Genomic DNA, 27,463 nt, shown 5'->3' on the forward strand with positions numbered 1-27,463 from the left:
GAGGTTTTCCATCATATCCCCACCCTGAAACCAATCAATGACCTTTGTTATATTCATTCTTTCAATTTGTCCTTCTCTTTTCACTCACTTACCCTTACTATCCATGGAACATATACTCTGTACAAATTATTCCTTCTACCTTTCAATGTCCGCTTCAAAATAGTAAAAACCCATCAATTCAAACTACATTAATTAGGAGAGAAGTATAACTCAAGACATGACTTTTGTATGTGCTAAGAAGAAGGTGTTCTAAGTACTATTCACATAAAGTACATTTGACACAGGAGAAATCTGTAAGAATGCTGGCACATTTTGTGTGTGTAAATTGTGCTACTAATTGCCTGAAAATACAAAGTTTGCCAGAAGCTCAGATGGCACAGGTACTTGAAAAACAGTAGCTTTATAAAGACTCTAAATTCAGGATCTACTCACTCAGACCGTTCTTTCCCCAGTGAGTTTTGGGTGTTTGTTCTCCCCTGGTGGGAGGTGGGGGTGGACTGCAGAATGGCATCACTTACCTGTGACAGCTCTGCTCTCCGTCCCTGCCTTCCCCTCCACACATCCATACAGCACTTCACATGCTTCTCCTCCCATGTGACAAGTCCAGGATCCCTAAGCAGTCTCCACAGTTTGAAAGGGTCCCTCCGTGCAGCCTGGTCAGCAGACATCACATGGGGAGGGTGTGCTTCTCAGGAGTGGAGGCACCCAAGAGAGAGACACAAATTCATGTGGAAAGCATGACTGACTCTGAGCTCTTTTTTGAGTTATATTCCCTCAATCAACAGATGACAAGATACTCGTCATAGCAAGAAGTCCAAATGATACCCAGCTTAAAAATCCAAAAAGGTGGGGTGAGGAGGCTATAGTACTGAAGGAAGTTGAAAACCTGCCCTGGGAATATGACTCTGCCTCTTTCTCCTTGACAAGCTGTGCACTGTTGCACTGAGACAGTTCTAAACGATGCCATGGCATCCACACACATGGGGAATATAGGGAACGCCAACATGACAAACCAGCCCCCCGTGTGTGTCCGCCTTGTTGCAGGCCCAAGATCCCGTCCATCGCCACCGGCATCGTGGGCGGCCTGCTGCTCGTGCTGCTGCTGGCCCTGAGCGTCGGCCTCTTCATGCGCAGGCGCCACATCGTGCGCAAGCGCACTCTGCGCCGGCTGCTGCAGGAGCGCGAGGTGAGCTGGGCGACCCCCAGGCGGTGTCGCGGGGTTAAGATGGCATGCCTGTGCTTTACGTATTGTAATGAAAAAGCCAGGGGAATCTCTGAATGTCCAGTTATAAGCAAGTGCGTGCACACGTGGGTGCTTGTCTTCAGTGACATGCAGCTGTTTCCAGGGTAAGATAAGTCCTGCCGGCGGTTACCCAGCTGTGCTGCCCGCCGCCCGGCTGGCTCAGCTCTGCGGTCGGCGAGGGGGACGCAGGTGCACAGAGGCCCATGAGTTGCTGTGAGCGCAGGAGGTGTCGCTTTGTAAAATGCCGCAGTTCCCACCAGTGACTGCTCTTTTTTGAGCCATGTCTGTGACACCGTGATTTCAGGAAAGTGTCTTCAGGTGGTATCTGTGTCCACCCCTGTGTCAAAGCCAGAGCCCCCAGGAGGAGGGACCCACGGTAACTTAAGCAGCATGACTGTGCATGCTGCAATGACCATCACACAAGCTTGCCCCCCCCTCCAAGCTTTCCTAACCTGGGCACTTATTGCCCAGGAACTGTTCTGTTCAAGGTTACCTGCTTTGGAGGGTGTGGGAGTTGTCAGTCCCTGTTCTTTCATCATCTCTCAGCAGGTTCCCTGGAACAGGTATCCCCGTCTGGGGAGTGACGGGGCAAGTTCTCTGGGCCAGAGCATGAACGTGCCTCCTGCCACATGGTGTCAGGAGCCGCCACCCTGTCCTTGGGCCAGACAGGCAGGCATCAGCTCTTCCCCTTGTCTCTCACAGCTCGTGGAGCCTCTGACGCCCAGCGGAGAAGCTCCCAACCAAGCTCTCTTGAGGATCTTAAAGGAAACAGAATTCAAAAAGATCAAGGTGTTGGGCTCAGGAGCATTCGGCACTGTGTACAAGGTGAGCCTGAGGCTCCTGGACTCGGGTCTGGGGGGCCCCGTCCTCTGCTGTGGTTCTTATCACAGTGGAGTGCTCTTTGTGTCGGGGGGGTTTAGGAAATTCCAGTATTTTTCTTAGGTTGTCTAGAGGAGATCTTTTATAATCAGAGTGACAAGGAAGTGGTCCACTTGGGCACAGATGATTTCATGGAGGACAGGGTGAGTTTTTAGAGGATGAGTAGCATAAGTCAATCTGACAGAGTGTGGCCTGGTCCCCTCAGGGCAGCATCCGAATAAAGCCCAACTCAAAACAGCTTCCTCTTCATTTATTTTTTCTATGCCGTCTTTGCTTAGTCTGATCTCAATTAGGCCTGGACCCACTATCTCAGAATTCTGTACAAAATGACTCACACTAACTCTATAACTTACACTAGCTGAAGGGTTTTGTCTAACTACTCTGATTCCTGGGACACGACAGCTAAAGAGCTGCTGAGCTGTCCTGACTCCCAGCCTGGGTGGCCTTGGGTGCAGAGCTGTGCCTCCTCACCCTTTGGGGTATGGCCACTAATGACACCCAGCCAGGCCAGGAGCCACATCTTACATGTGTGACAGCTGCCAGCCAATGACTTCTCTTTGTGTTACAGGGACTCTGGATCCCAGAAGGCGAGAAGGTTAAAATTCCTGTAGCTATCAAGGAGTTAAGAGAAGCCACATCTCCAAAAGCCAACAAGGAAATTCTCGATGTGAGTTTCTGTTTTGTTCTCTGGGCTATCTGCAGGCCTGGACATCAGAAGCTACCTCTTCTCGTGGTTGGCAGCTCATTTCTGTGTTTTAGACCTTCTCGTCACCACATTCTAAATGGTCACTTTTCGCTTTTGCTGTATTTGTTCCTTCTGGCTACACAGTTGGTATAATTCTCTCTTATAGAGATGACTCGCTCTTCTATTCTCTTAACACCCCAGAAGGCTGGGAACCTGTGGTCCCTGTGCGTCTGCCACAGGCTGGTGGCTTCCCCCTGCCATCTCAGGGATGGCTCTGGCCGGCCTATGGTGCTGTAGGTGTTGTGTTCAGCATGCCTCGGGAGAGAAGCAGAAGCTTGCGGCAGCCTGCTTGGGGTCACACGGCTGGGTGGGTTTCCAGCACCTGGCTACCTCTGATTCTGAAATGCATGTTCATTTTCTCCCACCCAATATCTCATCTTTGAAATGGCTTTTTAAAGGTGCCTAGGATTAACAGTATGATGCTCCATAAACTCTATAATCTGTTGCTCACCTTCTGTACTTTTTCTCAAAATAAGTTAAATGTTATTTCTCATGTCTACTGAGTGCTGTTTTATGGAGTCCTTGAAATACTCCACAAGGTTATTATTGTCATATGCTTTTACTTTAGATTCTGTTGAACTTTTCCTGTCTTCCTTTGGACCCTCACTAGCCAGTGAGGGCTCTGCATGGTCTTAGAAAGAGGCTGGAAGAAGGAGGGGCCAGCCTGGCGTTGGCAGAACCTACTGCAGGTAGAAGCTCAGGAAGTTCTAGGGGATGCACCCTTGTGGGCCCGGGCTAACAGCACTGCCACCACTTGCTGTGGGTGGATGTGGGTTTTTCTTGCTCTTTTCCCCAAGCAGAGCCAGTAAAAGAAGAGGTGGAGGGGCTCAACAGTGAGTTAGGAGAACAATCAATGAAAAAGGAAACTGGCTGCCTTCACTGACTCAGAAATCTAGAGAACTTAGTTCATCTTGCAGCCAAGAAGGACAAAGGTCAAACGTAATATTTCCCCATTCATATCTAACCGACAGAATAATATGGTAAGCAAAGCAAACAGGCCTTTTTAAAAATGTGTTCAGACACTGAGCGTCCCAAGAGGAAATCCTCTCCATCTGCATTTCTCCAGGCAGCCTTCCCTCCTTTCCTTTTGCAGCAGGGAAGTCCCACTGCAGTATTTCCTTTGTGAAGGATGAATTATTAACGCAATGCAACAGGAAATCTCACACACTGATGATATGCTTATCAAGCCAAGTTATCTTTCATTTTAGCAGTTTACGAATTAATGTGGAGTCTGTTAATATAATATCAGCTCCTATTTACGTAACCATAAGAAGTGTAACAAGCAGGCCATTTGTGAAGTCTCTTCACTTACAACCTCTAGCTTCTTCTCCTACACAGTTAAAAAGAAAATATTTTAGCAGAATTTTCTTCCTTAATTGACTTTTTATTCATTCAAGACATTCTAATAACTTTCACAAAATGTGAGTTTTGACAATATTCTCTGTGCAGAGTAAGGGCAGTTTTGAAGATAGCAGCAATACTTTGGGGAAGAAGTAGTTTCTCTGAAAAGGACACTCTAGGACCCCTAAAACTGGAGGAAATCTGCTTTCATGGGGCAAGGGTAGGGTAGAAAATAGAGACAGTGAAGACTTAGAAAAAGTGTTTAAAGCCCTATTTGCCTCTTGCTCTTTGGGCTCCTCTCCTTCTCTCCCTCTGGCCCACCCCTGGCTCTCTTCTTTCTGCTCTGACACCTATCCTGTGGCTGTTCTGGGAGAGGACAGCGGCCTGAGGCCTTCTTCTGCTTGTCCTGAAGCTCCGTCTGCCCCGCAGATACGGAGACACCCTCGTGGGGTGGGTGCTGCCATGGGGAGCCCCTTAGGGACGGGAAAGCTAAGGCACAGGCCAGTTTCAACGCTGCGTTAAAGGGCAAGTGAATGCTGCAACCAGGCTGCCCAGGGGGCCGAGTGTGGGCTTGGCTCACACGCTCTTGTAAGTGGCTCCAGCTTCCCATGCTTCCATTCCCCTGCCCAGGCCAGCACTAAGGTCCAGCCCACGTTCCCTCTACCCCTCTACGTACCTCTACGCTATGGTGCAGCGTGCCATCAGTGGTGGCCTGGGTACTGGGAAGCTTCAGAAGTATTCTTAAAGCTGGGCATATGCCTCTCCTGCAGGAGATGTTTAGTGAATGTTAATGTTTAGTGAATGTTAATGTTTAGTGAAATCCCTTTCCCCCAGTCCTTAACATAAACTAGTTCACAGATGAGGGAGACACGCAAGAAAGAAGGCCCAAACAATCATTTCGACAACTGGACAAAATAACAGATTTTCAAGGCTGCCAAGCCTCAGAGGCTCTGCTGCCACGTGACTCTGACCTCAGCCTTGGGAGCCTCTGAGCATGGGTTCTGCCTGCCAGTCTGCAGACTGATCAGAGATGGGGAGGAATACCAAGCATTCTTGCTGAAGGTCACAGAGCACCTTTGAGATTCCAAGATAAACAGCTAAGAACAAAGCTCAGGTTAACTCCGGCACACACTGCATAGGACACGTGACTGGGCAGCATCCCCAGGGAGCCCGGGCCTCGAGGTGCAGAAGGGACAGCCTAGGCCTGTGCGGTACCAGATCTTCACAGGAGCTAGGGCCTGGCAGGGCTCCAGGCTCTGGGTGGCCCACACCCACACCCGTGCTCCACTCCCTGCGCCCTGGGTCAGCTCCTCACGGCCCGCAGCAGATGGGCCGCTCAGACTGCTCTGCTCTGCGGATTTTTCTCCCCTCTGAAGCGAGTACAACATGTTTCCAAATCTCAACCAGATCTTGAGAAAATAGAAACAGCCAGAGGATTTCTTTGGTGTTATGGTTGTACAGTTTCCCAGACTCGGGGGAAAGATGTGATTTCTGCTTTTCTGGCAATCACATGGCCTATTAATTTTTTCATAGACTTTCTAGTCTAAATTTAGGGTAGGCACAGAAAGAGCATGCAGAACAGATTCATTTATGTGTTCTGTGTTATAAGGTCTAGAGCTTTCACTCAGCAAGTCTGTGGGGTGAGTTAGCAGCAGGGAGGGCAACTGAGGGGCCCCAGGCCAGACCTGGGGTGGGAAGACTCTAGTGAGCCCAGTCCTGACAAGAAGTGTGATCTTGGGCATGGTTCACTGGGTCTCAGTTTCCTCTTCAGACGAATAACAACTTCAGGAGGAACCACTTGCCTGCCTTCTCCAGTCCTAAATTTTTATCAGTTGTTTTTGTTGTTTAGTTGCTGATTGTGTCTAACTGTTTATGACCCCATGGACAGAAGCACAGCAGGCTTCCTTATCCTTCACCATCTCCCCAGGTTGGCTCAAACTCACGTCCACTGTCAGTGATGCCACTATCTCATTCTTTGTCACCCCCTTCTCCTCCTGCCCTCAATCTTTCCCAGCATCAGGGTCTTTTCCAGTGAGTCAACTCTACGCATCAGGTGGCCAAACTATTGGAACTTCAGCATCAATCCTTCCAATGAATATGCAGGGTTGATTTCCTTTAGGATTGACTGGTTGATCTCCTTGCAGTCCAAGGGACTCTCAAGAGTCTTCTCCAGCATCACAATTCGAAAGCATCAGTAGCTTTTTATCAGTAGCCCTCTGAAAGAGGAAGAGCTGTCTGAATGTCCATAGTATTAAATATCTACTCTGCCCTTTAACATTGTGATGCTGCGTTTACAGCCAGAGGAGAAGGGCCACCTGCCCATGAAGGTGGGGTACCGCCCACTCAGGATGCTTGTTCTAAAACAAGTAGCAGAGCTGCAGTCTCTCTTGTTCGAGAAAGTGACAGGGTCTCTGATTTGTGTGACTTCAGTGTGGTTCAGCTGTGATGTTTCTGAGGTATTTCTGTGCCTAGAGGTGTGTCAGGCAGCACGGGAACACCACAGGGGAACAGGTGTTGGGGAGAGGGAGACACTAGACAAGCTCCCGCTCCCTGCAGCTCACACAGCAGACCCGCCGGGATGGGTCCAAGAATCAGCATTTCCGGCAATTTTGCCAGCAGCACTGAGCCTGCTGCCCTGAGTGAACAACTGCAAGAAGCAGGAATGTTTAGCTTAGGTGGGAGGCAGGGAGGCCCCCGGAGGAGGGGTCAGCCAGGGAAGGTGGAGGTGGAGGGGCATCCCAGACAAAGCCCCTTCGGGGGGCAGGTATGGGAGAGCAGTGTATGGGAGAGCAGTGAGCAGGTGGAGCGTGGCGACAGGGCCTCCCTGGGGCAGTGAGGCCCGGGGAAGGGTTACCGCAGACGCTGGTGGTTAGGACAGTGAGGACGCTTGTGTTTCGGACTCTGCCTTCGCCGCAGTCCCTCCACCCACCTGCTGTCCCCACTGTCCGCTCCTAAGGCACAGCCCCCGGCAGCCCCTCAGGTGCCTTCACCTCCCAGGCTGCATCGGCTTCTGCACAGGGAGCCCACCCCCGATCACATCAGTGGGCAGAGCAGGAAAGGCGCTTCTGAACTTTCTCTTGGAGGCGAGGTGGTCCCTTTTGTGTCTGCATAAAAGGTCAGCATCCTTGTATTCTAAAGGGAAAGAGATTGAGTCTATTGGTAGAAATTTAGGGTTCCCTAATTAGACAAAAACAAGCCCCAGCTATGTGCTTGGTTTAAATGAAGTCAGCTTCTTCCAGCCAAGAATAGCAGAAGAGTTAAAATGAAATCCGTAGTCGTGGGTCTGTGTCGGGCCCCTGCCCTGGCCACCTCTGAGTCAGCAGGGGTCGGGTTGGGGGAAGTGGTTTTCCTTTCCCAAAACTGCGGCCGGCAACACAGACCACCTCTTAAGAGATGCATCCTGGGCCGCCCACAGAGTTTGCGATCACTGCAGGTGTAACGTCCTCTCTCCGCTTCAGAGCCGGGATATGTTCACGGAAAGACCTCTTTCTCCGCTGTGTGTGGTGGAGTTGCCTCTGGTCCCAGCAGTGTGGGGGGCGGGGTGGTGGATGGGGAGGCTCCTCCTCTCTGCCTGCCACAGGGGAGGAGACGTGAGGACTGCCCTCCCAGAGCTCTTGCCATCACCTCGGTGCCCATGGTGAGGCTTCCGGAGTCAGTGGCCGGGTCATCATCAGGATGTGGGTTGCCACCCACCCCGACAGCATTTTAAACTGAGGCATCTTTGGCTCTGAGGCGGAGGTCCTCGTAATGACTCAGCATCACCCAAACCTGGGGTCATCAGGTCTTGTTTTCACCCAGCACGTTGCCAGTGGCGAGCACTGCCAGGGTCTCTCCGAATGCCACCTGTAGTCAGAGGGTGCCGCCGCCCACCAGATGTCTGGGCACTGCCTGGCCTCACATGCCAGAGACCCTGTGTGAACATCCGCTGCTCTCGATGTTGCATGCGCCCATTTCCACACTTAAACTCAAGTTGGGTTTTTAGTCTAGAATGGGTCTGCCTGCTTGTTCCCGTGGCCGTGGCGGGGAGCCGCGCTGACGTGCCTTCTCCTCCTCTCCCGCAGGAGGCCTATGTGATGGCCAGCGTGGACAACCCCCACGTGTGCCGCCTCCTGGGCATCTGCCTGACCTCCACAGTGCAGCTCATCACACAGCTCATGCCCTTCGGCTGCCTGCTGGACTACGTCCGCGAGCACAAGGACAACATCGGCTCCCAGTACCTGCTCAACTGGTGTGTGCAGATCGCAAAGGTAACTCGTGGGCAGCCAGCGCCGAGAGCCGGCAGGCAGGGCCAGAGAGCAGGGCCGGCAGCTGCCTCTGTGTGCTTCTGTGCTCTCACCTCCTGGGCTGATGTGATCATTAGGGGGAGCCCCAGAGAACCGCGGCAAGGGGCAAAAAAAAACAACCCGGAAGTCAACATTACATTCTCCATCCTAGGAAAGCAGAGAGTTTGTCAGGAGGGGTGTGTGTGTGTGCACACGCGTGCATGGACACAGCATAGCCTTTATTTTGGATTAAATTGAATTGATTGTCTTTGGCATCAGATGGGTGCCTCTCCCACTCCACACTGAAAATCTAATTATTCAGCTACATTTGCACAGTTGGGTGCTCTCAGAATGGTTGGTGTTAGTGTCTAATTTCCCTGGCATTCTTTTTGTTGAATACTGTGTTAATTTGTAGCAGAGGGTGAGGTATGGCTTTCACGCAGGCAGAACTGGTAGCAAAACCAGTAAACCAGCCCACGTGAGGCGGGCACGTGACAGAGTGCTGGGTGGACAGGCAGGTGGTGGCTCTGATGTGTGCTGGCAGGAGGTAAGCAGGCGCTGCTTCTGCTTCCTGAGGCTCCTCACACGATTCCGTTGTCAACAGGCTGGAGCTGGGGAGGGGCTGGTGGGGGCGGTGAGCTGAGCGCCAGGTGTTTAGCTGCTCATATGGCCTCACAAGGACTTTCTTTCATCTCAGATCTCTCCCTGTTGATCACAGCACTGCATCAGTTATTTGCAGCCCAACTTGCTAATTCTGTTTCTTCTAACAGTGGGTATACCTTTCACTCAGTTGAATGAATGGAATCTGTGGCCGAATCCTGCCCCAACCCCCTCAGCCCTGGAGAGCAGGTATTAGCTCGAGGAGACCAGGGAGGCAGAGAGCCCCTCGTCTTCCAGCCCTGGCAAGTCCTGCTTGCTCCTCTCACCCAGGGCAACAGTGCCACTCGGTCCTGTGGATTTACGGTTCTCCTCCCGGAGCTGAGGGGCTCCATAGGCTGTCAGGCAGCAGGCTGCCTCCTGGGAAAGCAGACAGCAGCGTGCCGCTGTTCTTTTGTCTCAGCCAGAGCCCCAGAGGCTCCAGCACCCTAGGAGTGGGAGAACGCCTTCTCAGACCCCCGCCCATCACCCAGTGCTCCTGTGATTCTCACGGGCGCAACCCTGGTTTCAGAGCAGAGGACTCACATGTCCGCGCTGAACAGTGGTCCTGATAGCCTGTGCGCCTCAGTGCTGCGGTCTCATGAAGACGCGGTTACTTCTGCGTCTGACTGCGTTGGCTTCCTAGGGCTGCCTCCAAAGACCGGGACAGACTTGCTGGCTTTCCACAGTGGAAACTTATTCTCTCACAATTCTGGAGGTTGGAAGTCCAGAGTCAAGCTGTCAGCAGGGCCGTGGCCCCTCTAGAGGCTTTAAGGGAGAATCCTCCCTCCCTTCCCCAGCTCTGGTGGCTCCAAGCATCCCCGGCCTGTAGCAGCATCACTCCCAATCTCTGCCTGCATCTTCACGTGGCCTCCTTCCCTGGGTCTGAGTCCAGATCACCCTCTCTCTTAAAAGGTACCAGTCATTTCTAAATCCAGGATGATTTTGTCTCAAGGTCTTTTAATTAGATCTGCAGAACCCTGTGTCTGAGCTCACATTCTGGGTTTCTGGGTAGACGTGAAATTTTGGAGACACTATTCAGCCCAGTGGCTGATGTGGGGGAGGAGGTCATTAGCCTGGCATAGGCTTCACTGAACACACACTCTTTCCTGGAGGTATATTCATGTCCTGACCTCTGACCTCAGAAATTCTTCCTTAGTCTCCTCCCTGATAATCTGAGGCAGGAGACCCACCAAAGTTACCCCCCTCCACTCCAGGCAGTCTCTAGTACCTTGCTGAAATTGCTCTACTTTTTTTTAACACCTTTTGCTTCCTGGGAAGATCTGGTTTATACACTTGTTTACTTGAAACTGGGAGGGAGGTGAGCTCTGTTAGTTGTATGCCGACTGCTGCCCACCTGGGGCCAGGCGTGCAGAATGCCGCACGCCTGAGCTGTCTGCTCCTGCCTGATGGGTGAGCGCAGCTCACCGGGTGCCCAGAGGTTTAGCATTCTAATTGTCTTGTGTCAATCTGCAGCTTCACAAAAGTGAGTTTTTATGTGAGGGGACACACGGCCTTGGCAAGTTCTGCCCAGTTACAGGACTGAGCATGTAACTCTGGGGGAGTCACAGCTCAGTTCTGGCTTTTACTAGGCAACTTGTCTCGGTGGTAAAGAACCCGCCTGCCAGTGCCGGAGGCATAAGAGACATTAGTTCGATCCCTGGGTCGGGAAGAATCCCCTGGAAGAGGAAATGGCTACCCACTGCAGTATTCTTACTTGAAGAATCCCATGAACAGAGGAGCCTGGCGGGCTATGGCCCATCAGATCACAAGGACTTGAGCACAGCTTGGGGACTGAGCAGGCGAGTTGTCTCTGCACCTGGTCTCCGAGGTTGAGCCGAGAGAGAGAAGTCAGTCCACAGAGCCCCTGTGAAGCGCCTGCTCAGGCCCCAGGATGCAGCCCATGCTCACTCCTCTGGTTTCTCCCCGCACTTTGACTGATTTAGGTTAGTGACTAAAATCTCAGCTGAAACATTATCATATTCTAGTCCTATATCTACTCTCTTTCCTTAGAGCAGCATCTCCTGGTTTTGTTCCTTTCTTATTCATGAGGTTTTCCCCTTCTTTCTTTGGCAACCCCACATTCCAATCTGCCTGGGCACAGAGACTGTATAGGAAGCTCGTTTGACCCCAAAGTCAGGCTTCTACGGCCTGAGGACGAGCCAACACCTGACCATGGCAGGTCCTGCCCACCGCAGGACAACTCCGCTCTGCCCCGATCCTGCTCAGTGCTGAGTTTCCAAAGTTCCTGAGTTGAGTTCCCAGGGCCTGAAACTTTCCCAGAATAGTGCTCTATATAATATCATTCAGAATTTCACCTTGTTATTTAAATCTACGGCTCTGCCTGTTGTACTCTGTTTAAGATCACTTTCCTCTGAAGTCATTCACGCTGCAACTGTTGTTAACTTTGGTCTATGATGGCGCTGCTCTCTGCTTCAGCAAAGAAAGCTCACCATTGTACTTGCACGCTGTATCAATGCACCATCTCTCCTGCCAGGATAGGAAAGTAATGCTCTCCTCAATTGTAAGGAGAGAAATTTGCTGTTGGGTTGGTTACTGTTTACCTTAAGTGTTAAACAGTTTTCTTTGTAAAACTTAGAAATGAAACTACCCAGGAACACTTAGTGGCTGACCAGAAACTAAACTTGCTGGCATTTTCAAAGTGGGATTTATTGACTTATAAATGTCCTCACTGATTCACAAAGGCACAGGCTCTCTTGAGAAGTTTTCCAAACATTGCTGGCGAGGCAGGCACTATTACACAGGTTTATTGTCCTCCCTAAACTGTTAGGAAGACAAGTAAAAGTATATCACCCAGGCACAAGGAAAAAGAAAAGAAGCACAGATAGCCTGGGGGGAATTCTTGCTGGGGTTGGGAGGCCAGAGGCGCCCTTCCATACAGGGGTAGGGTGGATTCTAGACTCAGGTCTCAGCAGGCTGTGGTCCCATCACCCGCTGCATGATCCCCCTGTCCTAAGCTCTCACTCACTGGGAGTAACTTGGGTGCTTCAGAAAGTGTGTCCATTCTTTCTGGCTACTTAAACTAGCTAGTCAATCCCAAAATAATTAGATGGGATGATAATGTCATAAAATCTTAGAATCCAAAAGATGCTGCTGGACTTCAATTTAGAGAACACTGCTTCTGTGCCAGGCTGTTCCTTGGAGCACCACAGAACATATACTGCGAATCCTATGTAAATCAACTCCCTGGCCTCTGATTAATTTACCATTTTCTCCAGCCTTTGGGACAGCAGAGCTTTCTCTCACCTAACCTGGATTAAGATCTCACAGAAGTTAGTTTTCAGAGAGATAAGTTTCAGATCTTGACCAGGCCCCAGTGAGATTTGAAGGCAGCCGTGGGGAAAGGGGCATCTGGGGGAGAGGCTGTCGGAAAGAAACTGACCACAACTTTATAAGCACCAGACTACGCCTAGTGCATTCTATAAGATGAGACTTGATAAGGATGAACTTCAAAAGGCATTCCATTCAAAGGATCCATTTCTTAAGCATACAGGACACTTAGTTTAGTCTCAGTTCATTTGAAAATGCCCCAGGTGTTTTCACTGTTCACACATTTATAGGAGTTCTCAGGTCATGTGAACAGCTAAGAGAAGACCCATCCAGGGTAGGGGAGGAAGGTGGTCCTGCGGAGAGAATGAAAATCGTACTGGCAAAGGAGCTGTCATCCGTCACCCTCACTTGTGTGGGAGACGCTGACCATCCCGTGCAGCTCACAGGCACAGCCTCCTGTTTTGGCCCAGGGGGCTCTGGCCTTTGCACCTAGGTCTGCCCTCCTTCCCGGCACCTCCCAGGTTTCCTGTTCTCCAGATCAGGACTCCTAAAGGTGAGGTTCCAGGCAGCCCCAGCCCCGCTGACTAACTATGCAGCTTAAGGGTGGTGATTCAGCCTCCAGCCTCCATCCACGAGGCCAGAATAGACTCCTCCTAAGAGCTGATTCACCTGCAAAGCACACAGCTGCGTAACACCCCTGGGCACCAGGACCACAGACAGGACAGAGACAGACAGCCGATCCAGTCACCAGATATTTTCAGTTATTTGGATTTTTTTTTTTTCATTCTTACATTGCTCCATAAAAGATTACAGTTGAGCTTAACCTAAATGATCACTTTACATTAAGTCTTTATGAAGCCAAAAGTTGCTATATGATTAAAGCATATTCATCAACTCTTAGACGTTTTGTTTAGTTACTTCCTGAGCATTTATCTGTCAGGGTCCAGTATCATGTGAAATATATATATAAATTAAGACAAAATTTCTTATCTCCCCAAACTTATGAACAGGTAAGGAAAACAGATCCATACAGAGCTAACAGAACAGGAGGAAACGAGGGGGTCAGATCAGGAGAGGTGGGGACCAGACTCCCAGAGGCTGCTGAACGAGCCACATGGGGACCAGCAAGGTGGGCTCAGCCTACCAGTCAAGCGCCAGGTAGGGGGACGGCAGTGGTGAGGCAGGCGCCCCACACCCTCCAGAGTCCTGGATGTGGCTTGGTGCTGCGGACAGGAGTGAAGAGCCAGGCCCTGCCCTGGGAGTTGTCTGAGGGAGCAGTGGGCGGTGACGGAGAGACGCTGAGGGCTGCTGAGAAACGAAGGGCAGGGCAGGAGGGGAGGGGATACCCCCCAGGGACCTGCAAGCCAACTTCATCATGAAAGCCAAGGGCGCCATACAGATATTTATTCATGATCTGACTTTTGGGGAAAGTGTAGGAGGACATGGCAGCAGCCTAATTCAAGGTCATGGCAAAAAGGGTGGAGTAGAGAGGAAGGATTTGGCATCCAGGAGGAAATGGTGACAATCACAGCAGCCATGGACCATTCTACTGCGTGCTGTCCTAAGTGCTCCATAGGAATTACCTCATTTAATCCTCTGAGTAGCCCATCTTACATGTGCAGAGAGTGAGGTAAGCGGGTTTAAGTAATGTGCCAAGGTCTCAAGCACATAAGCAGCAAAACCAAGATTTGATCCCTGGCATCCTTGCTCCTACGTCTGTGCTTTTCCCCAGCCCTTGATGTCACCGGTCAGAGTGGAGCCCCCAGACCAATGAGCCTAGCAAGCCTCCTGTCCCCACCCAGCAGAAGCTTGGTGTCTGGAACAGGGCATTCTGATACTTGCCTGCCTCTCCTGAGGGCAGGGCTCAGTGGTGTGGAAGCTGGGCTTCACTGTACTCTGCCAGAGCCTTCTGCCTGCCCTCCACTTCCTACTTCTGCCATCTCCGTAGTCACCAGGTCACATCCCCCTCTTCCCCTCACTGTGGTTAAAAAATCTTCTAGAAACGCAGCTCGGGTCTGCCTTTCCCTCTGGGTTCCTACTCAGAGCTGCAGGATGCTGCAGTGCCTGGGAAAGCAGTCTGTGAATCAGATCCAACCCGGACCTTCCTTCTGCTGTGAGCATTGTGCCAGGAACATTTTCATGTCCCTCGTGGAGTGTCCACCGCTCTCCTGTGCCTTCAGCTCCCAGCGTGATGGCGGCTCTTCAGATCCCCTTTTAACCTCATTGGAGTTTAAAAGTGAGAACCTCAGAGGAGAACCAGGGAAATGCATTTCCAAGAGGCCTCACGAGGCTTAAACCCTGGTGTTGCTTCCTGTGGTTCTGTTTGGATTCTGAGGGTTCACGAGCAGTGTCAGGGCTCTTATCTTTGGTGCTGGTTAAAATCTTCACTGTGTGGGGCACTGAGATGGCCTTTCATGCCCTCTGTGTTGTGTGGGACAGAAAGCAAGGCATAGAGTTTCATGTAAGTTCAAAGGAGCCTAATCTTATCCTGTAATTATCTCTGACTTTTAAATCCCTCTGGCTGATTGGCTGTCTGCTCCAGAACACATAAACTGCTTTCTTCTCCCCTTTCCCGAGCCTTCTCTGAGAAAACATTGCTCTGGTCCTTTAAAGATCTCAAGAGTAGGAGGAGGGGTAGGGTGGAGGTACCTTCAATTGTTATATTTACACAGCAACACAGAGGAGCAGTGACTGCACAAGAGACTGACCCAGACTTGCCCGTGAGTGTCCAGGAGTCTCCGGCAGAGGCGGTGGCCTGCTGCAGGGTCAGGGACACTGAGTGTCCCAGTGCATGCACAGGACCTTTTGAAGGAGGTCACCATTATCTTCATCACCTCCACCATGGTTTGCTCTCAGGTCAAACAACAGGGAGGGAACACAGCCCCACCCATCAACAGGAAATTGGATTAAAGGTTTACTAAGCATGGCCCCGCCCATCAGAACAAGACCATTTCCCCCACAGTCAGTCTCTCCCATCAGGAAGTTTCCATAAACCTCTTATCCTTCTCCATCAGAGAGCAGACAGAATGAAAATCACAATCACAGAAAACTAATCAAACTGATCACATGGACCACAGCCTTGTCTAACTCAATGAAACTATGAGCCACGCCATGTAGGGCCACCCAAGATGGACAGGTCATGGTGGAGAGTTCTGACAAAACATGGGCCACTGGAGAAAGGAATGGCAAACCACTTCAGTATTCTTGCCTTGAGAACCCCATGAACAGTATGGAAAGGCAAAAAGATAGGACACTGAAAGAACCCCCAGATAGGTAGGTGCCCAATATGCTACTGGAGATCAGTGGAGAAATAACCCCAGAAAGAATGAAGAGACGGAGCCAAAGCAAAAACAACACCCAGTTGTGGATGTGACTGGTGATGGAAGCAAAGTCTGATGCTATAAAGAACAGTATTGCCTTGGAACCTGGAATGTTAGGTCCATGAATCAGGGCAAATTGGAAATGGTCAAATAGGAGATGGCAAGAGTGAACTGACATTTTAGGAATCAGTGAACTAAAATGGACTGGAATGGGTGAATTTAACTCTGATGACCATTATGTCTACTACTGTGGGCAAGAATCCCTTAGAAGAAATGGAGTAGCCCTCCCAGTCGACAAAAAGAATCCAAAATGCAGTACTTGGGTGTCATCTCAAAAATGATAGAATGATCTCTGTTTGTTTCCAAGGCAAACCATTCAGTATCACAGGAATCCAAGTCTATGGCCCAACCAGTAATGCTGAAGAAGCTGAAGTTGAATGGCTCTATGAAGACCTACAAGAACTTCTAGAACTAACGCCCAAAAAAGATGCCCTCTTCATTATAGGGAACTGGAATGTAAAAGCAGGAAGTCAAGAGATACCTGGAATAACAGGCAAATTTGGCCTTAGAGTACAAAATGAAGCAGGTCAAAGGCTAATAGAACTTTGCCAAGAGAACGCACTGGTCATAGTAAACACCCTCTTCCAACAACACAAGAGAAGACTCTACACATGGACATCACCAGCTGGTCATACCGAAATCACATGGATTATGTTCTTTGCAGCCAAAGATGGAGAAGCTCTTTACAGTCAGCAAAAACAAGACCAGGAGCTGACTATGGCTCAGATCATGAACTCCTTATTGCCAAATTCAGACTTAAATTGAAGAAAGGAGGGGAAACTACTAGACCATTCAGGTATGATCTAAATCAAATCCCTTACGATTACACAGTGGAAGGACAAATACATTCCTGGGATTAGATCTGATAGACAGAATGCCTGAAGAACTACGGACAGAGGTTTGTGATATTGTACAGGAGGCAGTGATCACAACCACCCCCATGAAAAAGAAATGCAACAAGGCAAATGGTTGTCTGAGGAGGCCTTACAAATAGCTGAGAAAAGAAGAGATGCTAAACGCAAAGGAGAAAAGGAAAGATATACACATTTGAATGCAGAGTTCCAAAGAACAGCAAGGAGAGATAAGAAAGCCTCCCTTAGTGATCAATGCAAAGAAATAGAGGAAAACAATAGAAGGGGAAAGACTAGAGATCTCCTCAAGAAAATTAGTGATACCAAGGGAACATTTCACACAAAGATGGGCACAATAAAGGACAGAAATGGTATGGACCCAGCAGAAGCCGAAGATATTAAGAAGAGGGCATAAATGCACAGAAGAATTGTACTAGAAAGATCTTAATGACACAGATAACCATAACAATGTGATCATGCACCTAGAGCCAGACATCCTGGAATGCAAAGTCAAGTGGGCCTTAGGAACAAAGCTAGTGGAGGTGATGGAATTTCAGCTCATCTATTTCAGATCCTAAAAGATGATGCTGTTAAAGTGCTGCACTCAATGTGCCAGCAAATCTGGAAAACTCAGCAGTGGCCACAGGACTGGAAAAGGTCAGTTCATCCCAATCCCAAAGAAAGGTAATGCCAAAGAATGTTCTAACTATTGCACAATTGCACTTATCTCACACGCTAGCAAAGTAATGCTCAAAATTCTCCAAGCCAGGCTTCAACAGTACATGAACTTCCAGGAAGTTCAGGATGTTCAAGATGTTCAAGCTGGGTTTAGAAAAGGCCAAAGAACCAGAGATCAAATTGCCAACATCCGTTGGGTCATTGAAAAAGAAAGTGAGTTCCAGAAAAATATCTACTTCTACTTTATTGACTGCGCCAAAACTTTTGACTGTGTGGATCACAGTAAACTGTGGAAAATTCTTCAAGAGATGGGAATACCAGACAACCTCACCTGCCTCCTGAGAAGTCTGTATTCAGGTCAAGAAACAACAGTTAGAACCAGACTGGAACAGTAGACTAGTTCCAAATCAGAAAAGGAGTACGTCAAGGCTGTATATTGTCACCCTGCTTATTTAACTTATATGCAGAGTACATCATGCAAAATGCCATACTGGATGAAGCAGAAGCTGGAATCAAGATTCCCAGTAGAAATATCAAAAACCTCAGATACACAAATGACACCACCCTTCTGGCAGAAAGCAAAGAAGAACTGAAGAGCCTCTTGATGAAAGTGAAAGAGAGCAAAAAAGCTGGCTTCAAACTCAGCATTCAGAAGACTAAGATCATGGCATCCAGTTCCATCACTTCATGGCACATAGATGGGGAAGCAATGGAAACAGTGAAAAACTTTATTTTGGGGAGCTCCAAAATCACTGCAGATGGTAACTGCAGCCATGAAATTAAAAGTTGCTTGTTCCTTGGAAGAAAAGCTCTGACCAATCTAGACAGCATATTAAAAAGCAGAGACATTACTTTGCCAACAAATGTCCGTCTAGTCAGTGCTATGGTTTTTCCAGTGATCATGTATGGATGTGAGAGTTGGACTGTAAAGAAAGCAGAACACCAAAGAATTGATGCTTTTGAACTGTGGTGTTGGAGAAGACTCTTGAGAGTCCCTTGGACTGCAAGGAGATCAACCAGTCCATCCTAAAGGAGATCAGTCCTGAGTGTTCACTGGAAGGACTGATGCTGAAGGTGAAACTCCACTACTTTGGCCACCTGATGGGAACAGCTGACTCATTAAAAAGACCCTGATGCTGGGAAAGATTGAAGGCAGGAGGAGAAGGGGATGATAGAGGATGAGATGGTTGGATGGCATCACCGATTCGATGGACATGATTTTGAGTAAGCCCCAGGAGTTGGTGATGGACAGGGAAGCCTGGCATGCTGCAATTCATGGGATTGCAGAGATTCGGACACGACTGAGTGAACTGAACCAAATGCTGGGGTGTTGGGGTATTTTCTGGCATCTGGGCATCTGGCATTTGGCAGTCTCTGTGGCAGCAGGCAAGTTTCACTTGAAGACCCCAGCATGAAATTATGGACACATAATTTCAATGTGTCCATATGGTGGCCTCAGAACACTTGGTTTGTGTAGCACCAGCTCAGCCTCGGGACCTGGGTCAGCTCTCAGGGCAGTTGTGTGGGTGCTGGACCTGGCAATACCTGGAGAGGTTTCTTTGCAGGTGAGTTTGCCATGCCTGACTTGGAACTGTCAGCTGCCATTATCACTCATTCACCCCCTCATTCTTCTTCAACAAGCTGTTATAAAAAATGTATCCTGTGTACCAGATTCTCTATTGGGCATATAAAGAGGCAGAGTGGAAGTTCACAATGGTAGTTAATTGTAGCTGGAAATGCCCTCTGCCGTCCTCCCTGTGGGCTTAGTGAACCCCGCAGGGGACAAGGCTGATGCTAGAAACCCCGCGAAGGTGGAGAGGAGCCAAGGAGTAGAAGGCCTCCTGTGTTTGGAAGCCCTGCTTCTTTCTCTGTCTCCATACTCCATCCCTAAATAACTATTCCTAACCTGGAAGTGCTGCTCCAGGGAAGCACCTGCCAGTTTCCTCTTGAGTAGACATGAACCGATTAATTATTTCCTGGCACCTGAGAAATCTGAGGAAGGGAAGCATTTAAATCAAACAGCATCTTCAACATTCAGGAGCTTTCTAAATCATACAGAGGAGACTTGGAAATCAGTCACCTTTTTCCAAGAAAGAAAAACACAAAAGGCCGCAAAAATAGCCCTCCAAGACTAATTCCTGATAATGTCTTTGTAAGACCCTATCTTATGGGTCTTCACTGGTGGCTCAGACAGTAAAAAAATCTGCCTATAAGAGACCTGGGTTCAATCCCTGGGTTGGGAAGATCCCCTGAAGAATTCCATGGACAGAGGAGCCTAGTGGGACTCCATGGCATCACAGAGAGTCAGACGAAAAGAGTGACTTTCATTCACTCACTCGTCTTCCTAATTTTTCATTTTGCTTTGACATGACAAGTTAATTTTTAGTTTTTACCTATTATGTATCAAAAGGAAGTAAAGAATTTGCCAGAAAATTTGGGATCTACTCTTATCTACAGGTGTGCCCTGCACTTGCACTAAAATGAGGAGAGCTGTGTACAGAAAGCTCAAGAGTAATGAAGAGTTGGTTGAACCCATTCATTTCTATTTTTTGCCCCTCAGTAAGCATTTCCATGGTGCCTGCCCTTCGCTAGAGAGTTCATGAGTGTCAGCTGTCAAGAAGGCTGGAAGTGTGGTCCACTTCCCTGACTGGAGAGAGGAGAGGTGCTTCTGTGAATAAGCGGGAGAGAATGTGGTCCCAACAACACAGGCTTCTCCTGCCTGCCAGGCCTGGCTCAAGAGCGAGGGCTGCCAAGCTTGTGACAGCAGGTTAGACCTTGGGAGGATCCACGGAGTTTAGCTCATCTGGGCGGGCATCAAACCAGAAGTAGGGGCAGAAGTGACCTCACCTGTCGGGGAGGAAGGGCAGGTAACAAAGACACCAAGGAGGCTGTGAACAAGGACGCGAGGTCAGGCTCACAGTCAGCCCTTCATACCCACGGTTCTGCATCTGCAGAATCAGCCAACGTGGATCAAAAATACCTGGGAAGAAAATTCCAGAAAACTTAAAAAAAAAAAACCCAAAACTTGAACTTGCTGGGCAGCAGGCAACTGTTTACATAGCATTTACATTGTATTTACAATTAGTTACATTGTATGAGGTATTATAAGTAATCTAGAGATGATTTAAAGGATGCAAGAGGATGTGTGTATGTTACATACAAATACTGTGCTATTTTTTATAAGGGACTTGAATATTTATGGATTTTAGTTGGGAGGTGCCAGGGGGAAGGGTTCCTGGAACCAGTCTCATGGGTACCAAGGGACTGTGTATCTGAGAATTCACTAAATGTCAGACACTGTGCTGGGTGCTTCTCAAAAATATTCTTTCTCTTCCAGCCTTCTTTTTTTAAATATTAGAATCCATTTATTAGTTTTTTTTATTCAAATTACAGAGCACAAAAGACAATTTTGTGTCTATTTTTATAATATCTTTTTGAGATTTTTCTCAGTTTGAGATGTTATGAAAAAGCAGATCTCCACACAAAACTCTCTCTTGACATAGTTCATTAAACGAAACTGGAACACAGGCAATTAACTCGTTTTATTCTATGAAGATAGAATGAAAGGTTATATGAGCTTTCACAGCTGGAACAACCAAGAGAGAACTACAGGTGCTTCATCGTATCCAAAGAGAGGACAATTTTCAGCACAGATTAGTTCCTCAGATTTGTTCATTCTGAAGGCCTCAGGGCAATTTATAGGGCAGACTGCATTTCCCTATGTATATAAATCCTGAACCCAGGGAAGTGTATGTAGAGAGTAATATCCTCTTTGGGCTAGCAGGTGGTCAGGGAGCAGGGTGGGGTAAATACCAAAGTCATCTCTTAACATCAAAGCCTGGCAGTAAACAAGTGCTTGTAATATCAGTAACACAGACATTAAACATTAATCTGAATTTTTCTAGATTTCTATGCATATTGGCATATTACTCAAATACTGATGATGTTAATGGGAAAAGAATTCCAGTTTTATGAGTAATAAATAATACCTAAGATTTCTCCAGATAAACTACTGAGGCTCTCTTGAGAACAGAAGCAATTTGAGAAAAGCAAAATTTTTTTTAATTGGAGTATAATTGCTTTACAATATTGTGATACTTTCTGCTATATGGCAAAGTGAGTCAGTTACATGTACACATATATCCACTCTTAGATTCCTTCCCATCTAGGCCACCACAGATCCTTGAGTAGAGTTTCCTGTGCTACACAGGAGGTTCACATTAGTTATCTGTTCCACATATAGTAGTGTGTAGTCAATCCCAATCTCCTAGTTCCCGTTGATGGTATAGTGGTGAGCATAGCTGCCTTCCAATCTCCCAATTCATCCCTTCCCACTTACTTTCCATACATTTGTTCACTACGTCTGTCACTCTGTTTCTGCTTTGCAAATAACTTCACCTGTTTCATTTTCTAGAGTCCACTATATTACAGAATGTTTGTTTTTCTCTTCCTGACTTGCTTCATCCTGTATGACCATCTCTAGGTCCAATCACGTCTCTACAGACGGCATTTCATTCCTTTTATGGGCTGAGTAATATTCCACAGTATAAATGTACCACGTCTTCTTTTTCCATTCCTCTGTTGATGGACATTTAGGCTCCTTCCATGTCCCGGCTATTATAAATAGTGATGCAGTGAATTTCGAGATTCATACATCCTTTCAGATCATAATTTTCTCTGGATTTATGCCCATAACTGAGATTGCTGGGTTATATGGTACCTCTATTTTTAGATTTTTAAGAAACCTCCATACTGTTCTCCATAGTAGCTGCACCAATTTACATTCCCACCAACAGTGTCAGAGGGTTTCCTTTGCTCCACACCCTCTCCAACATTTATTGTTTATAGATTTTTTGATAATGGCCATTCCAACTGGTGTGAAGTGATACCTCATTGTAGTTTTAAATTTTATTTTTCTAATAATTAGTAATGTTGAGCATCTTTTCATGTGCCTCATGGTCACCTGTATGTCTTCTTTAGAGAAATGTCTATTTAGATCTCTGCCCCCCCACCATTTTTTTATGAAGTTGTTTTTTTTTTTTTTTTTTTTATATTGAGCTGCATCAGCTGCTTATATATTTTGGAGATTAAACCTTTGTCAGTTGCTTCATTTGCAAATATTTTCTCCCATTCTAAGGACTGTCTTTTGGTTTTGCTTATGATTTCCTTTGCTATGCCAATGCTTTTATTTAAGTAGATCCCATTTGTTTATTTTTGTTTGTGTCTTCATTAGGAGGTAGATCAAAAAGATCTTGCTGTGCTTTATGTCAAAGAGTGTTCTGCCTGTGTTTTCCTCTAAGGGTTTTATAGTGGCGAGCCTTACACTTAGTTCTTTAACCCATTTTGAGTTCATTTTTGTGTATGGTATTAGGAGTGTTCTAACTTCATTCTTTTACCTGTAGCTGTCCAGTTTTCCTAGCACCACTTATTGAAGATGCTCTCTTTTCTTCATTGTATAGCCTTTCCTCCTTCATCGTAGATTTGGTGACCATAGGTACATGGTTTATCTCTGAGCTTTCTGTCCTATACCATTGAGCTATATTTCTGTTTTTGTGCCAGTACCATAGTGTCTTGATGACTGTAGCTTTCTAGTATAGTCTGAAGTCAGGGAGCCTGATTCCTCCAACTCCATTTTTCTTTCTCAAGATTCCTTTGGTTATTCGGAGTCTTTTGTATTTTCATACAAATTGTAAAATTTTTGTTCTAATTCTGTGAAAAATGCCATTGGTAACTTAACAGGGATTGCATTGAATCTGTAGATTGCTTTGGGTAGTATAGTCATTTTCACAATATTGATTATTTCCATTTGAGAACATGGTATTTCTCTCCATCTGTTTGTGTCATCTTTGATTTCTTTCATCAGTATCTTATAGTTTTCTGCATACAGGTCTTTTGCATCCTTACAGCCTTGATTCTGATTAGAACACTTATGGAAGCAGCCAAGGAGAGGGTGGGAATTGGTACTTTGTAAAAGCAAATTCAGTAGCCATGTGATTTCAGTTTAAAAAGAGAGAAAAATAAAACTGGACAAAAACCTTCACTGATAGTGAATCATGTAAGTTAGGCCAGGACAGTGTGATGAGGGCCCTGGGCCCTGGGGAGGCAGTGCCCCATATGAACTGGCCCAGGGTAGCCAGGCCAGGCAAGAGGCAGCAGCCATTCTGTGTAGCGTGTGGCCAGGTTTTGGCCCCACAGTGGGGCTCCTTCTCTGTCACTGGCCTCTTCTACTGTTCATTTGAGCTTGAAACTTGAATAACTGGATGGAGAGAAGTTAGCAAGCCAGCTTTACCTTTGCCGCTTTACCTCTTCATCCTTGGAGCGGATGGACGGTCACTAATGTCGCCAGCTCCAAGTCACTGCATCTGCGGAGGGCAGTTCGCCCATGGGTAGACTTCAGGTCGGATGCTGTTGCGTGACACTGAACGCTGCCCCAAGACGCCCACCCCTCCCGTGTGGCCCTGTGTTTCAGGGCATGAATTACCTGGAAGACCGGCGCTTGGTGCACAGGGACCTGGCGGCCAGGAACGTGCTGGTGAAGACACCGCAGCACGTGAAGATCACAGACTTTGGGCTGGCCAAGCTGCTGGGTGCCGAGGAGAAGGAGTATCACGCAGAAGGAGGCAAGGTGAGGGGCTGGCTTGTAGACAGGCACGCACTCCCCTGAAGCACACTGTTCTCAGGACCTTCTGGGTGAGGTCACAGTGCCACCAGCACTGGGTCTAGCCAGGCTCCAGAGCTGCCTGGGGAGAAGGATTTCCTGGGAAAGTGAATGGAGATGTTTCTGACACACCCAGAAGCCAGAGGCAGTAAATGTGAGTTCAGCTTCATCTCTAAGGGACTATTAGCCAAAGTTAGGTTTCCACCTCCTGCTCCAGGGTAAACCCTTCAGAAGAACATCTGGAAATGTCATAGCTGATTTGGCAGCAAGGAAAGTTTCCTGTGATTGTTCCAGGACCTCCCGAGGGGCGCTGGCCATGATGGAGTTGGCTTCTCCAGGGGGCTTTCCCAGCAGTGAGGGATACAGGTCTCCAGATACACCCTTCAGAACACTCTAGATCAGCTGTACACCTCGTCAGTTTCACACTGGCTGGCGTGACTCCAAGCAGTTGGCCCTGCAAGCCCCCACAAACACAGCACGACCAGGGTCCCCACTCCCAGCCCAGGCACCCAGCTCAGCAGAGGAGGCCACACACAGACCAGAGGCCCTCCGCTGTCCTGGGGTCTGACAGAGGCCCTGTCCTCTACCGGACAAACCTCCCCTCCTGCTGGGAAGGAGCCTTGGTTCTGGGGGGCAGGCTGTGGGTGGCCTGGTTTTCTCACCTTTGTCTTTTGCAATTTCTCCCTTTGTCATTTTTTTTTCAATAGAAGGAAGTTAATAGTTGTCTTATTACTTTTATCTCTCATCATTCCAAGGTCCCTATCAAATGGATGGCTTTGGAATCAATTTTGCACCGAATTTACACCCATCAGAGTGATGTCTGGAGCTATGGTGAGTCAGAATCCTGATGCTGGTGAATCAAGGCCGAGACTGCTGGCCTGCACTGTTGATGTGCATTATACACGCTGCCATACGAGACAGTGACTAACAATCGCGTCATCGTTGTTGTCAGGCTGTTAACAGAAAACATGAAAAGGGAAATTGAGTCTAACTACCGTCCTAAGCGTCACTGGAGGTAGCAGTGAGCTTGTCAGGAGAGAGAGGAACAAGAGGGAAAGAATGTGAACCTGGGAAATGCCTGTACCCCAAAGTCAAGCAGGTGCAACCTCTTGCCGTGAATTTGAAGTGCACCAAAGGGAGACGACATCCGGTTTCGTGTGAAGTGTTTCCGGTAGAGAATGTGGTTCTATAGTGGACTAACTCGGTGGCTGCGGTTCCGTGTCCTGAGTGGTTATCTTTGTGTATCAGAGAGAATGGCTTGACAAAACGCACTGTGAGAGTGTGTCTTTGGGGAAATGTGAGGAAAGGGAAGTAGTTGCTGCTTCCAGCTCTCATGAAGGCCGTCTCACCAGGATCTGCCGCTTTCTTCCTCCAAATCCCACGTGGCCTGCGGGCCACGTCCTCTGCCCAGCTTCCCTCTTCTCAGACACGCCTTTCATGCTCTTGTCTTCCTCTCTGTCAGAGGGGCTCCTGGGCCTTCAAGGGCCTCACCTTTCAGGAAAGCATTCCCACTGGTTGCTGTGCTGGGAGCTTCCCCCTGTTACTGCAGTCAGCACCCCCGTGCCGCCAGGTCAGCCCAAAGGCAGCACAACAGCTGGTCTGCATTGAATGGTGAGCATCAGTCTATCCCAGCCCTCAGAGCAGTAGAGGTGAATCACCCACCCATAGAACATGTATTTGAGGAGAGCAATATTATAAGGAGTTCCCAACAGGAATGCTTTCATTATCACAAAAGCAGAATCATTCAGGATATCTCCCTGATATCCTGATTCAGCATTTCTCCCTGATTAGCACTTCTTTCACAACATTATTAACTTCCTAATATTCCGATTAAATTTTTAAGAATTTCATGGGTCTTTGTCTATCTCTCCTGCTATTAAATTTTTAAAAATGTCATGGGTCTTTGTCTATCTCTCCAGCTATAATATAAGTTTTATGAAGACAGAAATCTTTGTGAATGAATATGTGAGTTTTCATTTATTCCTGTGAGTTGGCTGCTTACAATTGATGAACTAGATAAGGAAGTAAAGCTATTCTGATACCTCGTTACTTTCAGCCATGTTCAAGAAGTGTGTGCTCCCCTGGAGGGACAGGAAGAAATGCTGCTTTTCCTGTTTGTGGCTCTGCCCAGACCTGTCATCGTCATTGTCGCCACACAGCCCAGTGTGGACACACACCCCGTTCCAGCGACAGTACGCAGGGGCTCCTCCTGGGTCTTCTCTGAGCTTGTTTTGCACTCACTCATCTATTCTCCAGACAGCTGGCAAAAACATTTTAAACCACATTAGACTTTGACTTCTCTGCTTAACCTCCTTCTTTCATTTTCCAAATATGTTCCAGATAAAACCTGAGGCCCTGACCGCGGTCAAGTGGTATGGGCCCCTGCCTTTCCCAGCTGCCCGGCTGTGTTCTCCCCTTGCCCCGTGTGCCCACTTGCAGACTGCAGGGCCACGTCTGCCCAGTAAATGAAAACTCTCAAACGCAGTGACTTAATCCCTTTGAGTGGTGGTAACCAGCATCAGAAAGTCAGCGTCAGCCCAGGGGCTGTGTTTTTCATCTTAGTGGAAATTGTGCTGTCAGTGATTACAATCTGCTGTTCTGGCAGCACATCAGAATTGTTACAATATGAACCTGAACTTTTAGTTTAAAAAACATGTCCTGTTACTCTGCTCTCTAGACTCTAGGCAAGGCCAAGTATTTTAGTCAGGAACCTGTATGTTCCACTTACCAGTTGAAAAGAGAGAGAACTCATACCAGCTTCCAACCCTACTCATACCCCGCAGCCGGGCATACACACGGTCTTCTTTCACCATTTGTCCCAAAACCTGAAAAGTTTGCTTTCCTTTAGGAAGTTATTGTGTATGTGTTTAAATGCAATGTTTAAACCTAGTTAGAATTAACTGACTATAGACCTGGACATGAGATTTTCTTCAAGTCCATAATGACTCTGTGGTGGGAAGGACAGAAGGATTATTAATATTTTCTTGTCCCTGGACCACTGCTTTTCTTCATTCTTCAACCTTGCATTCTGCATGTTAATTCAGGTCATTCAGTTTTGGAATGGCCTTTAGAAAATCCACCTTGCAGATCCATGGTGATATGCATTTAGAGGTCCATTCTAAAGAGAAGGGGTCGTTAGACTAGTTGGAGATTAGGAACCACCCCCCGCACTGGCTTCCTGTGTCTGGTCCCTCCCTGTGTGGTCTGGGGACTCAAGACTCAGGCCCACTTGGCTCATCACTAGTGGCACCCAGGGCATCGTGCTATCAGATGGGGACATACCACTCATCACATTTGTGTGTTTCTGGAGCAGAGAATGCCATCAAGGGAGGCATGGAGGTAGAAGACCGTCAGAACTTCAGAACAGCCTGAAAAAACACCAATTCTAATAGTACTCTTGCTTTAATGTTTTTAATCATGGTGATTGATTGATGTTGAAATTTAAAATATGGAGTTCTTATATTTATCAAAAGGAACACAGAAGTTTTTATCTCCAATT

The 27,463-nt window shown here is 47.8% G+C and overlaps 1 protein-coding gene across 1 annotated transcript in view; it reads left to right on the forward strand.

Annotated features, from left to right (window-relative positions):
- Positions 1–27,463, forward strand: part of EGFR (epidermal growth factor receptor) — a 206,393-nt gene that overhangs the window by 166,795 nt on the left and 12,135 nt on the right. Inside the window, exons 17-22 of the mRNA XM_065932875.1 lie at positions 1,045–1,186; positions 1,946–2,068; positions 2,691–2,789; positions 8,270–8,455; positions 23,776–23,931; positions 24,720–24,795. Of these exons, the coding sequence (XP_065788947.1) occupies positions 1,045–1,186; positions 1,946–2,068; positions 2,691–2,789; positions 8,270–8,455; positions 23,776–23,931; positions 24,720–24,795 (782 nt within the window). The remainder of the gene's footprint in view (positions 1–1,044; positions 1,187–1,945; positions 2,069–2,690; positions 2,790–8,269; positions 8,456–23,775; positions 23,932–24,719; positions 24,796–27,463) is intronic.

This window comes from Muntiacus reevesi, chromosome 4 (assembly GCF_963930625.1).
Source record: "Muntiacus reevesi chromosome 4, mMunRee1.1, whole genome shotgun sequence".
Lineage (NCBI taxonomy): Eukaryota > Metazoa > Chordata > Mammalia > Artiodactyla > Cervidae > Muntiacus > Muntiacus reevesi.